The 15290-nt window shown below is 41.8% G+C and overlaps 1 protein-coding gene across 1 annotated transcript; it reads right to left on the reverse strand.

The window, feature by feature from the left end:
* Positions 1-2704: 2704 nt before the first annotated feature.
* sec62 (SEC62 homolog, preprotein translocation factor) lies at positions 2705-14609 on the reverse strand. The gene is made up of 8 exons (XM_026149867.2): positions 14474-14609; positions 9717-9825; positions 7065-7170; positions 6328-6517; positions 5832-5927; positions 5529-5589; positions 5322-5441; positions 2705-3719 (listed from the first exon to the last, which is right to left on the reverse strand). The coding sequence occupies exons 1-8, from the start codon at positions 14507-14509 to the stop codon at positions 3184-3186; spliced, it is 1254 nt and encodes a 417-aa protein (XP_026005652.1). The 5' UTR covers positions 14510-14609; the 3' UTR covers positions 2705-3183.
* Positions 14610-15290: the final 681 nt, after the last annotated feature.

The following is a 15290-nucleotide window of genomic DNA, read 5'->3' on the forward strand; positions in this document are numbered from 1 at the left end:
GTGCTTGCTCATAGGGGGTCATATGATTGTTGGGTTTTTCTCTGTATCTATGAAGCGCCTTGAGGTGACTTTTGTTGTGATTTGGCGCTATATAAATAAAATTGAATGTTTGTGGCACTGAAATAGAAATTTGTTTATCTTAAAATTTTGACTTGTTCAGTAGGTAAGATCAAATTTGGTATACCTCAAAATTTCAACTTTGTTCTGCCTGACTTTTTTTTTTTTTTTTTAATTCAAAGGCAGAAACAAGCTTTCATACAAATCTGATGATTGGGTGAAGATTTGGTGTGGTGTGGCCAAAAACACCTTGTATTTTTTTAATGTGCTAGAGCGTGCTGGCACGTACAATCAGATTAGGTCCTTTCAGGTCTCTCTTAGAAGATTCATGGCAGGACCGAAGAAGTTTGATCCTTGGGAATGCAGTCCCTCTTTGGGTTTGGAAATTCTGGAATCTGTGAAAAAAAAGCCATTCTGTCCCTGATTTGTAGTGCTTACTCGCTCCAATGATACTTGACACAAAGGTCAGGTAGTTTGAGGGATAAGTTGAGTTGGAGTCACACATTCAAACGAGTGGCCAGAGCAGGACATTGAAGAAATAATCCCACAAAAATCCCCCACTGCCCTATAATCTGTCCAGAAGTCAAAAGATCTTGAAGAGGAGAAGAGATGGGCTAAACTAAAACATTTTAAATTAATCAGTGCCTTTGCTACATGTATTGCAAATATTTGTGGGGGAAAAAATTAATTTGTTTTTGGTGGTCACAGATCTAATATTAGAAACAAAATCACAGTGCTCATTGTGCTTTCTATATTTTTATTGCAATGATAAGATACATATATACTTCCAGACATCCAATTTTATTAAATTATACTCCAATATTGCAGGAGACAGTCTTGAGAATGATATCAATCCAAATGTGGACAACTAGGTGATCAAAAGACACTTTTTTTTTTTGTTTTGACCACAGATAAAACATGGAGGTTTTACAGTTTTTTTTCCACTTTCATTATTTCTCCCGGAAATGCGTGATGAGAAGCAGCAGCAGCATAGAGTAATACTACAATATACAACAGACCGATACTGTGCAACAGTCAAGAACAACTGGGAGAATCTTTTTTCCCCTGCTCTCTCTTTTGTGAAATATTTATGCCAATATTCAGAGAACAGCCACTGACACACTGGCAACTCAGGAAGGGGAAAAAAAAAAAAGACACTACCTCTTCTGGGGAAGAAAAAACCCCCCACATAAACAAGACGACATCGTGGTCATTAGAGCGCTAAATGGAAGTACAGCAGACAAAGCAACAAACTACAAAGGCTAGAGGAGAAACTAAAAGAGTTGTAGAGAAAGCTGTGTGGATTATTTTAAAATATTACTTCATCAGAGTGTGTGGGGAACCGGCAGGTCACTGTTAGTGTTACGCAAACCTCAAGTTAATGACTGACCACTGTTTGTGAGACACATGGCACCACACAACTAACCCACCGTGTCACAAGTTCAACAGTTTTGTGGCAAATGTATTTAAAAAAAAAAGACAGATAAAAATGCTGATATCTAATAGACTCCCACTGTTGTTACCTTTAAATAATGAGTACACTTTATGATCATATTAAAAACAAAAATAGATACTCTGGGGATTAAAGTTACACCTCCTACAGAAAAGCAGGGGCAAACTTTGATTCTTAGACTGAGTAAATGCATATATCTGATATATCAATAGAATCCATTTATAAATGATACATTTCTATTTTATATTCTGAAATAAACTTCTCGCTATGACTAAAAACAGCATCTAAGACATTTCTAGCCAGAAGATAATGTGAAGGAACAGCTTGGACCACGGTTAGTGGCACCACAGCCGCCAGCTGGATTCACAAAGCGACGCCCGCCAACTGCTGTGTGGCGGCTTGTGCGAGACGAGACGGGGACCGACATGGTTGGAGTCTAGTGCAAATGCCTTTAAACGGTTTCATTGAGACCAACAAGTCTTTGTTTAGCTGCACACTAACGACAACCGTGCTGTGCTTTTTCTCTGTGAAAGTTGTGTTGAGTTTGACAGGACAGTAACAAAACTAATTGACCCGAACACGCCTTGCGCTCAGCTCTCCCTCTTAAAGCGTGCGTCGTCGTGAGCTGTGTTTGGCACTAGAGTTTGCGTAACATTATTATCTGGTTCTGTTTGCAAATGAATGAGCCGACTCTACCTCTCCTTGCTTTAGTTGTACAGCAAATGTTGCAATTTTTGTTTTTAGTGAAGTAGGCCCTGCATCCCAGTTGCTCACACTAACTGTTAAAGATGAGTCCCACATTATTAAACATGAACTAGAAGTACTTCACACAGTGTGTACAGGATTGCACTATGATCATAAGCCATTAAAAAAAAAAAAAACCAAACTGAAAATAGCAAGTACCTCAAAGAGCTGAACGCTCTGCTGTCCAGAAGCTCCATCCAGCCACATTATAGTTGATTTGCTTATTTTTTTCTTTTGAGTAAACTACAGGTTTTGGTCCATCTGGTGAGGTTCAGGTTTCAAAGCTGACCCGCTGGTCATTTTGCTGCCTGAGAAAGCTATCAGACTTGCCGCTCCTGGCACAGCTGGCTTGCTAAATTACCACAAAATGTGAGAGAACAGTGGCTTCCTGGCTTTCTCCAGAACTACCGTGGATTATACCGACAATACAGAGCTCCTATGACAAAAAGGTGGCCAAAAAACAGAACGTGTTTTATTTACTGGTCAGTTTAACACCATCATTCTTTAAACTCATACCTACTCTAGGTCTGACCTCACATACAAAACATCCAAATGAATCCATTGATGGGATATAAATAAGAGACATTGGTTTGAACTGACACAAAGAAAAAGAAAAAAGTGGAGGAGGTCTGGTCTGATGGATTCCTCAGGCAAATGTGTCCGGTGGCAGTTTCATTTATACATAAATAACATTTGGGTGGGAGGAAACGGATCCACCGTAAGGCTTCTTTTTAAACATTGTTTCCCCATTGTTGTGGGTGTTAACTTTTCAGTGTTGCGTCTATCTCGGTACTTTAGTGGAAGATCTCAACAACAAGAGATGGAACCTCTCTGCAGCCTCAGAGAGGCCGGACCAGCAGGTCCTGGGATCACAGCAGGGAGGGAGGGAAGGACAGAGAGAAGTAGAGAGTGATGGGATTGGAAGAAGTTTATGTTTGAGCAGTCTGAGGTTTAGTCTCACTCACAAACCGTTCTTTCCTTTCTTGTGTCTCTTCGTCTTCCTCTTCTTCCTCCTCCTCCTCCGTGTGCTGCTCCAGCTCCTCCCTGGTGATCATCTCAAAGTCGTTTCCGTTGCTGTGCTGTGAGCCTTCATCCTCTCGGCGGTCGCTGTCTGTGTCTGACTGGCGTTCCTCCGTTCCTTCCCCTTCCGCTTCCTTACCCTCCTCCCGCCCTACCTCTTTACTCTCCTCTTCATCCTCCTCCTCTTCCTCGTAGCCATCCTTCTTTTCACTGTCCGACTTCTCGTCGCTGTCTGACTTCTGAGCCTTGGTGGAAGTGCCGCCGTCCTTCTCGTCTGACTTGTCTGTGCCCTTCTTCTCGCTGCCTCGAGGTCCCTTGTATTCATGGGTGTAGAGCGGCCTGAACGAGTCGATGAAACCAACGTCTGCTGTCAGGTTGGGCAGGAACCAGAAGTGATGGCGCCCGCCAGTCACCAGCCAGATAATGAGGAAGAGAATGCAGCGAGCTGAGGAGACAGGAACCAAGCAGTGAGATAAACTTAACACACACCTGGCATCAAAAAGTGGAGGAGAAAGAGAGACCATATTTCTCCCACATTAGCTTCTCATCACTGGCTCCCTGTTAAAACCACAATTTAAAGTCCTTCTCCTCATACAGTCCTGAATGATCAGGCCTGATCTTATCTTAAAGACCTCACAGTATCATATTAACCTAATGAGACACTGTTCTCAGACTGCAGGCTTAAGCTGTGTCCACACTGAAAGCTGACAGCTGGTTGCTTGCAGACACACCAGGCTACGGTTGCCTAGGCAACCCTATATTCTATTTACTAACAGGCTATATGACCATTTACAGTATTCTGCGCTCTCATTGGTAGTTGCCTCAATCAGTCTCCTGGAAGCTAAGAAAAGTTTATTACATACTTTAATACATACCTCACATACAATCAGGCCCCATCTTATCTTAATGACCTTTTAGTACCATATCACCCTATTAGAGCACTTCGCTCTCGCTCTGCAGGCCTACTTGTTGTTCCTAGAGTATTTAAAAGTAGAATGGGAGGGAGAGCCTTCAGTTTTCAGGCCCCTCTTCTGTGGAACCAGCTTCCAGTTTGGATTCAGGAGACAGACACTATCTCTACTTTCAAGATTAGGCTTAAAACTTTCCTTTTTGCTAAAAAAGGGCTGGACCAGGTGACCCTGAATCCTCCCTTTGTTATGCTGCAATAGACGTAGGCTGCCGGGGGATTCCCATGATGCATTGAGTTTTTCCTTTCCAGTCACCTTTCTCACTCACTATGTGTTAATAGACCTCTCTGCATTGAATCATATCTGTTATTAACCTCTGTCTCTCTTCCACAGCATGTCTTTTATCCTGTCTTCCTTCTCTCACCCCAACCGGTCGCAGCAGATGGCCCCGCCCCTCCCTGAGCCTGATTCTGCCAGAGGTTTCTTCCTGTTAAAAGGGAGTTTTTCCTTCCCACTGTTGCCAAAGTGCTTGCTCATAGGGGGTCATATGATTGTTGGGTTTTTCGCTGTATCTATGAAGCGCCTTGAGGCGACTTATGTTGTGATTTGGCGCTATATAAATAAAATTGAATTGAATTGAATTATCAGGTTCCGTCCGCTTTTGGTCCCCATGGGTTATTTTGTGAATCCCTTTCAATCCTCTGCTGCAGTTTCTAAAATTAGAATGGGAGGCAGAGCCTTTAGCTTTCAGACCCCTCCGTCGGTGGAACCAGCTCCCAGTCTAGATTTGGGAGAACCTTCTACTTTTAAGATTAAACTTCAAACCTTCCTTTTTGATAAAACTTATAGTTGCTGGATCAGCTGACCCTGAACCATCCTCTACTTATCTCAGCAGAAATCCAACTTAAAATTGTTCATGTGCTGCCTTAATTTTTCATAGAATATCTTTTACATTGCAAAAGTGGAGAAAAAGGGTGGGAACTGCGGAGATTTCCCTCTGACATATGGCACAGTTTTCACTAAATAAATACAGAACACAGTCTTCAGCTGTGGAAATGCGTCTCATCTACAACATGTATTGGCACAAATTTCATCACATCCCTGCCCGGACCAATGATTTTATTACTGTTTGCACTTACCGACAGCTAGAAGCAGGATGCTGGCCACAAAGCAGCCAGCTGCAACACTTAGATAATACACGCCAACACGCATTTCAGCTGGCCACAACGGAAACAGTGTGGCCGCTATCACCGCAATAACTGAAAGACAAAAACCAGGAAAATTCGTGTCAGATAACTCTTTCATTCTGTTTTTGATAGTCGAGGAGAAGAACTCAGCTGACTTACCGAGAATCAGACCCATCGCAAACGTCTTGAAGTGGACGGGATCATAAATCCACACGTACACCTGCAGGAGAGAGGCACGCTTTGAGTACTTCACAAGCACTTCCTGTGTAGATTTAACAATCCTGCAAACGCACTCACCTCTGTCAGGGCGCCCCAGGGCAGCTGTGGCTACAATGTAGCTTGCCATTACCGGTGTGTGAATGTGTGTGTGAATGACTGAATGTAGTGTAAAGTGCTTTGGGGTCCTTACGGACTAAGTAAAGCTCTATACAAATACAGGCCATTTACCATTTACGTACTCACCTCATTTCCATCCAGGAACAGCTGATCTTCGTGAGGCTCCAATTTAAACTTCTTCTTCACCTCTTTCTTCTTTTTGGGGGTCCCAGGACTGTCATCCTGTCCGATCAAATCAAAAGTACATTTAAAAAATAGACTTTATTTGAACCGTTATAAGTTAATTTAAACTGTGGAGTTTAAATTGTCAGGGTATGTTGTTAACATTCAGCTTAGTCATGCTTTCTCTTTGCCAACATAGACCAGACACCATGTAAATATGACTTTGAACTGGGCGTCTTTCCAGGACATCTACAGATCTGTCTCTATGCGCACTTTAAACTCTCAGAGTCAACATATCTGCCCATTTACTGTCAGGTTAGGATGATCCCATCAGCTGGGTCAAGGTAACTCGAAACAAACATGCAACTTTGGTTCCACCTGGGAACAAGCAGCTGAAGGTAAACTGTTATTATCCCAGTGAATAAGGCACATTTCATTTTGTATTCAGAGGGTCACATACACTTTTCTCTTTCTTAGTTTCAACTGCCTCGGGTTCTTTCTTCTTCTCTTTCTCCTTCTTCCCCTTTTTCTCCTCTTCTTTGCTGCTGTCACTCTTGGGCTTTTCCTTCTCCTTTTCTTTCTTGGTGTCCTTCTCTGTTTTTTTCTTCATCACCTTGAGAGCTCGGTGGAAGAACTGTTTCTTTAGAAGCCTACAAATAGAGAAAGAGGACATCAGATAATGAAAGGCTGTAAATACCGATGTGTGTGATTCACCGACAAGTAAAACGACTGGTGAGTTTACAAGAGTTGATAGCTGTGCTAGAACATAGTTAAGTTAATAAAAAGGCTTTATATAAGCATATGGATAATCTTTTTTTATCAGTTATTCAGCATTTTTTTTATCATTAAAATAATTCTGTAAAAAGTTTATTCAGGTTCCAGCTTCTCAGATTTAAGTATTTGCAGGTGTTTTTAACTTTCTAACATATTAGACAAAATAAAGAAATCATCATCAATGATGAAACAAATACAGGAAATAAACACTACTTAAACTTGTTAGTCCTTTGCACTGGTATTTGTATTCACTGAGCTCTTCTTTACTGTATGGGGTTATTTCCATCTTGTTTATATGTATAGTAAGGGTTAGCTGCAACCCCACATGTTAGTAACTCTACTGCCAGTGCTAGAAGCAAAAATATACTGTTATGTGATAAAAACCTAGCTTGTGTGGTAGGATGTGTTCCACGGGGCAGCTACCTATTGCAGTAATCCACCGCTGACTCCCTGGTGGTGAACAGAGCCTCCTCTCCCTTCTTGGCTTTGGCCCACTTGGAGTCCAGCAGACAGTCCACAGCCTTGGAGGCTAAATGAGGAGATGCAACAGACACACAGCACTGAAGGTGTACTGAAATGACAAAACACTCTGTGGACTGTTCAACGTATTAATAAACACAATACGAGACAGAGCAGTAGGCACATCAACAACAACAACATGCATCAGTGATGTGGACGGCCTTTAACATGAAATAGTACATAGATTTTTATTTTTCACACTCTTAAGCCTTAAACAGTCTTAACTTCTGCTTCCAAGCTATTGATCAACACAATATGAGGCACAGCAGGAGGCACTCGAGAAGAAGTCCAACGTAATCATCACTAAAAACTTCTAATTGCTGACTTTTTTTGGTCACTTTGGAACAGTAACTTGAAAGAAGCTGCAGATTCAGATGATAAATCCCTTTTCTGTTTTTATGTTAAAAATAAGTGATGTAATTATATTGGCTCCTGTTCATCATTTTATCTATCTATATCTATTAGGGGTGCAACGATACACAAAATTCACGATTCGGTTTGATACTTTGGTGTCACGGTTTGATATTTTTTCGATACAAAAAAAATGTTCATGTCTTTTTAATTTGTCATTTATTAAAATTATAAATATATATTTTAACTCAAAAGTACAGTTTTTGAATTTAATGTTGCTGAAACAACAAAGTAATAAAAAAAATTAATTTATCTGATCGAGAAATCACTCATCTTTGGAAAAGAGAGTTTATTACAGAGAAATGGCTCTTTCCAAAATAAAAGCTATACTATCCGCTTCTTCTGGGCTATATTCTCAGCAGCATATTAAACATATCAGGTCCCCATAAGGAGAATCATGTGCTAACGGCTGTCTAAATGACTCGGGTAAAGTTTGTAGCATGCGTACTGTTGTTTTTGTCTGCTTCCACTTGTCTTTGCACTAGGATGATGTCGGAGTAAATGTGCAGTCATATTCCTTGTGTTCCCACTAGTGCTGTCAGCGTTAATCTCGTTAAAACAACATTAATGCCACAACACGGCAAATCTCCGTTAACACTTAGAGCCCCCGAGAGCAGCTACCGCGGATCGCCCCGTGCGTGGGGCTGGACGGCCAACACGTTAACGAGCTAACTGCGCTAACACACTAGTTCCCACCCATGTAATTGAGCATTGCGTGGCACATCCGACATACTGTTTTACTTTTGTCCATGACGCGCTTACCTTCAGGGTCATACGTCACATGAAAACCAAAATAGTTCCAAACGCCAGATCTGAATGAGGGTGGGGGAGGTTCAATTTGCCATGTTGCAAGGAGAGCTTAACTTCTGTCTCGCTAGCTTGCCCTGCGCTCAGTGAATCTGCGTTCGACTACTCCGCCTAGGCTGCACTGTCGAGCGCAGATCCACTGAGCGCTCAACACAGACAGCATCATCAGAAGGAAAGTTGATCAAATAAATTAAAAAGTTTGTATTGTTCGATACATATGCGTACCGAACCGAAAGCACTGTATCAAATGGTTCAATATCAATACGAATATCGTTGCACCCCTACTATCTATCTATCTATCTATCTATCTATCTATCTATCTATCTATCAATCAATCAATCAATCAAACAGCTTGAAAAAAAAAAACCATGAAGATGTTAAAAAGGGGATACAGAACCTGGCAAATGTTCAGTCTTACTATAGTTTTACCTGTTCACCTGATATCCATGCAGTCATGACTCCTAATGAGAACAGATGTGAGGTCATACATCTATACATTAATTTGCCCAAAACATCTTTGTTTTTGTCCTTCCTCTAACAACAGAAGTGAAAGCTGAGCTAATCTGGTTTGAGTCATGCCCACTTTCCCCCTTGTTTTGCAAAACGATTGTTGGGGTTTTCACTTTACCTTAAAATATGAAGCACTGTGAGGCGACTGTTGTTGTGATTTGGTGCTTTATAAATAAAATTGGACTGAAGTGAACAGAAATGCATAGAGAAATGTAAAAACACACAGAAATAAATAGGTAGAGTAATAAATAGAGGCAAACACAAAAAACAAGTGCAATATTAAACTGCACTGAATGTTGTGCACTGTTGCACCGAGAATTGCAACTCGTATATCATGCGACTCTGCAGATTTTGGCCTAGTAGAAAATTAGATGACATTTAGTAATGACAGTGGCTGCTGTTTATCTTGGAATCAACATGAGCTATAGGCCACACTGTTATTTCAAACATGTTCATTTGGGCCCTGGAGCTACTGTAGCCCACAGCAAAGGTAAGAACTGGTAAGGTCATGAGATAGGAAGAAAAGCTGACCTCAGCAGTCACAACCTGCACAACCTACAACTACTGAGTCAACAGTACTTCCCAAAACTGACAAAAAGGTTCACCTGTGCTACAAAAACAAATCAAACATAAACACTGTGTGGGACAGTCAGGTCTGTGAGTGAAACTGCAGCAGAAACATGTGGAAAATCTCACAGCTCTTTACCAACGTGACACACAAATACTGCAACATCCAACATGGCGCTGGTTTGTATTAATTGTGACGGAGACTCTGCTCCATCTGTGTGTTCTGCAGACAGAGGCCACAGACTTCAGGCCAGAACTAACCAATGAAGTAGTCGACTCGGTGGCCCATCATGTTTGTCGACTTGGTGGGGCAGTTAAACCGAAGGTACTTGGCCACCGCCTTCTCCTCCTTGGTGGGCTCGCTCACCTCCTGCAAGAGCAGAGGAAAAAAAACGTGTCACATGCAGTCTTCCCATCTGGTGAAATGAGGAATTGGCACAGAAATGCAGACAAGCGACCAAGAGGAAAACATCCTTATCCTAATTTATTGTAATTATGAATTTCACATATTTTGTGAAATTCAGCTGAGAATAGATACACTGGCATCAAATGAATCTGTTCAGTCTCCCAACTCACCGACTACGAGCCAGTAAAAGCAATGCACTCGTATATCACAAATCCTGTGATCTAGATTTCTAGCTAACAAGAAAATGTGACAATTTTATTAAAAGCAACATCCATAAATTTAATTTCCCATCTGTATTTCCCATCAAGTATGGTCAGCTCAGTTTTAGAGGTGGTGGAGGTCAGTGTCCCTCACTGTTATAGAAGTCATCATTTGAAGTTGGCTGTAGGATTCTACTTGAATAGAAATGTTCATTTTTCATACAGTAAGGTTAACTGGGCTACTGCCACCAATCTATAGACTCATCAGATGTGACAAAGTCGTATTTATCAGGACTTAAACCAACTCTGTCTGCCAGAATGACAAACCATTGATGAGAAGGTCAAACACAACCTCTGGTGCTAACATCTGTGGCTATGCTCTCTGTCCCAAGCTCATACACCAGCAGTGTGTCTGGGATCAAGCTGCACTAAAAGCTAGATTCCTTGTAATCATACATGACAGGTAACTAAAAGCAAGGCAGAAGCTCTCTCATCTTCTAGAGCTTCTGTCTGTTTTTAGTGCGATTTTCATAAACTGCAGAAATCTGTCAGAGCATCCAGACCCTCCTCCAACTCATCACAACATCTGCACTGTCTGCTCAGCACTGAAAAACACGCCAGTGGTACTCAGCTCTGCTTCACCCAGTCGAGTCTGCTCCGGTTCACAACATGAAGAGGAAAAGAAGCCATCAAACAAGCCTTTGTTTGGAGAAGCAGGTATCCATCACACACAGCTCAGTTACCTGAGACTGCTACACAGGAAGCCCCTGCGTCACCGTCTATATGATCTACCTGGCTTGATCACTGGAGTATCAGCCGTTCTCTGTTAACCATGTGAACTGAACCGCTCTCAGTATGTAAACACTAACTGCTAGTGTGCCACACCAAGAATAAAACACAGGCTCTTTGTGCTGTAAAGCTGTGAAACCATAAAGTCAAGAACAAAGCAGACCATCTGCTACCTGTTTTTTTTTTTTTTTTTTTAAAACACAGGTGAGTCACACACCTCAGCTTTTTGTGGCTGCTGGTTTTGCATTAAGGGCCACATTTGTCCAGACTTCTCTTTGACTAGAGATTTGTCTTCATTGCACTGTCATCTGATTTCGAGGAAAGCCAGCCAAATGTGTCCTTTACAGGCTCCACTATGTTCTTGGTCATCCACCCTGCCTGTTCCTTTGTGCTTCTGCAGAAAATCTGGAAGGGACTGCTGATACACTCTGAGAGACCTTAAAATTGCAGCATGGCTTACAGGAGCACGTATGCACTGGGGAGTTTAAATTATTTTTAGGACAAAAGCTACGACTCTTAAGTTTCCTAAAGTTCTTTATTAGCCCGCTGCTCCGGTTTGCTGTTTTTAAAAAGAATAATAAAAATAGTAAAAAGCTTTTAGCTGTTCAGCTTCTAACCCACACCTTTGTGTCCACTAAGATGAGTCTGTGCTCTCCCCGTCTCCCTCCTCTCTCCTGTGCTGTTCTGTCTGAGCTATCCCATAATTTGTGGTTAACACTGTAATGGGTGAATAGGACTACTTAAATTGAGTGCAAAATTATACTGAACATGTGAACGGAGCTCAGTTGTTTCCCGACAACAATCACCTGTTGCTCTGCTGTTTTAACAGACTCACTTGGATACTAACAAACGTCTAGAAATCTAAAATAAGATATTTACTTTTGATTTTTGCAGAAGAACTAAAATGCTATTTTTTTTACCTAAACATTTTGCACAGTAGTTAAAAGCACTTTACATTTTAAGCCGTATATTTATACATTTAACAACATTAAAACACAATGGGGATGCCATTTGAATAATTAAAAAAAGAAAAGCGATAACTACGGCATCATCTGGTTGTTGACCCACATGTGTGTGAATAATGTTTCACCAGGTAATGTATGTCATAAGTTACTCTGTAACTGGAAACTCATTTTAACCCAACACTGTAACCTTCTACGTAGCCTGATGTGCACCTCCCGAGAATTGCAACTACACGTGTGGCCGATGCATACCGCAACAACTCGAATGATGTGGAAGGTTGCGGTGTAGACATTTAAAGGGGTTTCTGGTTACTACGCAAGTTAGAAGTCTAAATCAAGTATAAGGGAGGAAACAGCACTCCAGTATACGGACATAATAGTCTTGGCTTCAGGACATTCTGACTGTTGAAAGCTGTAAAATAAAAAGCAGGCTGGCAGGCTCGTAAATGAGATAACAGGATGTGCTGTAATAGAGCTGTTGGCTGAAACACATGGAGTGTTATCAGGTAGGATGGACCTGTTCAAGACTAAACTGATTCCCGTGGTCACTGATGAAAATAATCTAAGTATTAGACACATCTCACTATAATCCAATGCAGTCCACTTTCTAATCCAGGCCAGGGGGACTCCAGTTTAAGCACAGGTAGCCACACCGCTTTCTCTGCAGACACCTCTTCCAGGGCAAGGCAGCCAAGAGACTCAAGCTCTACAGTGTCCTGGATCTTCCCCTGGGGTCTCGAATCTGGCTGGACATACCCTAAAAAGCTCACTCAGGAGGTGGCCGGAGGCATCCTGCTCGAACCACCTCAGGGGGCATCCTATTGATATGGAGAAGTAGTGTGACAACCTCTAGAAAAGACAAAGTCTTTGGAGGACACTCTTTTGTTGTTTGTATCTACAATGTCTTCTTTCAGTCATTACCCAGAACTCAAGCCATGGGTGGGGGTGTGAATGGAGAATGAACCAGCAAATCTACATCGTTGATTTCTCACGCAGCTCTTTCAGACCAATGCATCCACATTACTGCAGACGCTGCACCAATCCATCAGTCAGTCGCCTGCTCCTTACTTCTCTCCCTGGCAAATGAGTCCCAGAGGGATCTGACCCTCAAATATTTATATTACTGAGGGAAAACAGCTCACCTTAGTTCACTGCACTACTTTTTGCTGTGTCCAAGTTCTACACCGACAGTCAGTGGAGCAGCAGCTTCTCTAACAGACTGATTCAGCTCCACTGCCATAAGGACTGATAGAGGAAGTCTTTCAGAACTTATGTAAGAGCTCTTTACATTGCAACATATTCCAACAGATTATCATATGCACTCTCATTTTAACATGCTCTCTTCCACTTTTAACATATTTAACCATATATGCTAAGCCGCTTTAAATTCAGCAGCAGTGGAAATACTTGCAGGAGGCGATGTGGTTTACGCTGCAGGACAAAAATGCTACAGCCAGCCAAAGAAACAAACTGTTTTCCTCATTTATAGTTGTGAGCCTGCTCGCCAGTTCCTTTGTGAAGTAAACTGCAGGACAACAGAATTAAACTTTTCTTCTTCTTTTTTTACCTTAAAGAAATGGACCTTTTCTTTGTATGAACTTTATTTCAACTTGGACAAAGCTAGTTAACATTTTTCTTTTTTTAAAATTATTAATATGACCATACAATTGTACCAAATCAAAAACAACCCTAAATAGCGATTATGCACACCTGGATCTCATGTACCTCTATCCAGTTTAGATAAGAGCCCCATTGTGTTCTTTTCAGGTGATTTTGTCCCCACCCCCGTCTGCCCATTCTCCTGTTTCCTACTGAGTAACTGTTACTGATCCCGCTAACCTACCAAGAGCTTATTATCATCTTCTGTTTGTCAATGCAAATCTTCTCCCGACCCGCCGCCTGTCCACACTGCGCAGGACCTTTCTTCCGTTTCAAAGGATTGTTTTACCTCCCCACTGCCTCAAAGTGTGGCTCAAATGGGGTTGCTGTGTTAACTTTATTATATATATATCGCAGTGAAATGACTCGTTTTAATGTTTAGGAGTTTTATAAATAAATCTGAACTGAGAAGTTTTGGTTTAGGACACGCAAAATAGACCAACAATGACCTCAGGCGTATTTCAAGTGATGCAAACGTGACCTGTAACGTCTCTAAACTGTTGCTCCTGGAGCCGATCTAATTTGCAGTCTGCTGCACAGTCAGTTATGTGGAGATGCGCTGCATAGACTCATTAATTAAGTTCCCACACGTTATGTAAACACGCTTGGTTAAAGCTGACGCAGCTTAGCCAGCCAACGTTTGCAGCCAGCCAGTTCAATCCAAGATAAAATGAAAACCGACCCCAGGAACCACTAAGCAGACACTACAACGACCTAATCGTGAAGTCTAGACAAAGACATGATGGCTACTGGGGGCGCACACAAGAACCAGCTTGGAAAGGTCGCGTTAAAATACAAATCCTATCGTTTGTTTTCGCTAGCCTGCTAACGCTAGCTACCGTTTCCATCCTCTGGCTTCATCTGGCGCCTGCTCGCAGCATCCCGCGCTGACGCTGCCGTCAACAAAGATCCAGCAGTGGGTCATAAACCGGCGCCCACTTTCACCCATGCCCCCCGACCCACAGGAACCGGTTTTTTTTTTATGAATTAAATTGATGTTACCTGGATCCGCTTCTTGTGCCTCCTGCGCTCCGCCATGATCCTCCAACTCAGCTCATCCGTGCTCGAGGCTGCGCACGCGCATGGAGAACGTAGTATCGCGAGACTAGCCTAACGTTCGTTTCCCATTGATAAAATTCAAGATCTAATTTAATACATTTAATATTTGAATAATATATATTTGTAATACAGTATTAGATATAATACCGATAAGGATAATTCTATTACATAGAACTATTGTGTTTTTATTAAGAATTTGGATACAAACAATACATGGTATGACCTGCTATGATGTATGGTTTGGAGATGATGGCGCTGACAGAAAGAGACGAGTTTATTAGAATTTAGCATATCAGAGGGAAAGTCAGGTTGAACGGTTTGGACATTTGCAGAGGAGACAGTGGATAAACTGGATGGCGAATGTTGGAATTGCCAGGAAGCAAGAGAAGAGGAAGATGACAGAGTAAATTCATGGATGTAGTGAAGGAGGACATGCAGAGCAATGGTGTGACAGAGGAGTTTGCTAGGGCCAGGGTGAGATGGAGGTAGATGGGCTGGTGTGAGGGTCTCTAAAGAGAGCTGCCAAAAAAGGAGAAGATAACAGAATAATGTGAATGTAGTCCTGGCAAACTGGGAAAGGTATAGTGCCCCAGAGTGGAACACAAACACTGTTGCCAGCTAAAGCTTTTTCTCTAAAGCCTTCCCATTTCCATTCACAAAAAAACAACACATGACTTTTTTCAGCTTGAAAATGATTGAGCAGATAATTGCCTTGACTGTTGCAGCAACTATTTGCATCCACCAGACAATAGATGATGGA

This window comes from Astatotilapia calliptera, chromosome 18 (assembly GCF_964374335.1).
Source record: "Astatotilapia calliptera chromosome 18, fAstCal68.1, whole genome shotgun sequence".
Lineage (NCBI taxonomy): Eukaryota > Metazoa > Chordata > Actinopteri > Cichliformes > Cichlidae > Astatotilapia > Astatotilapia calliptera.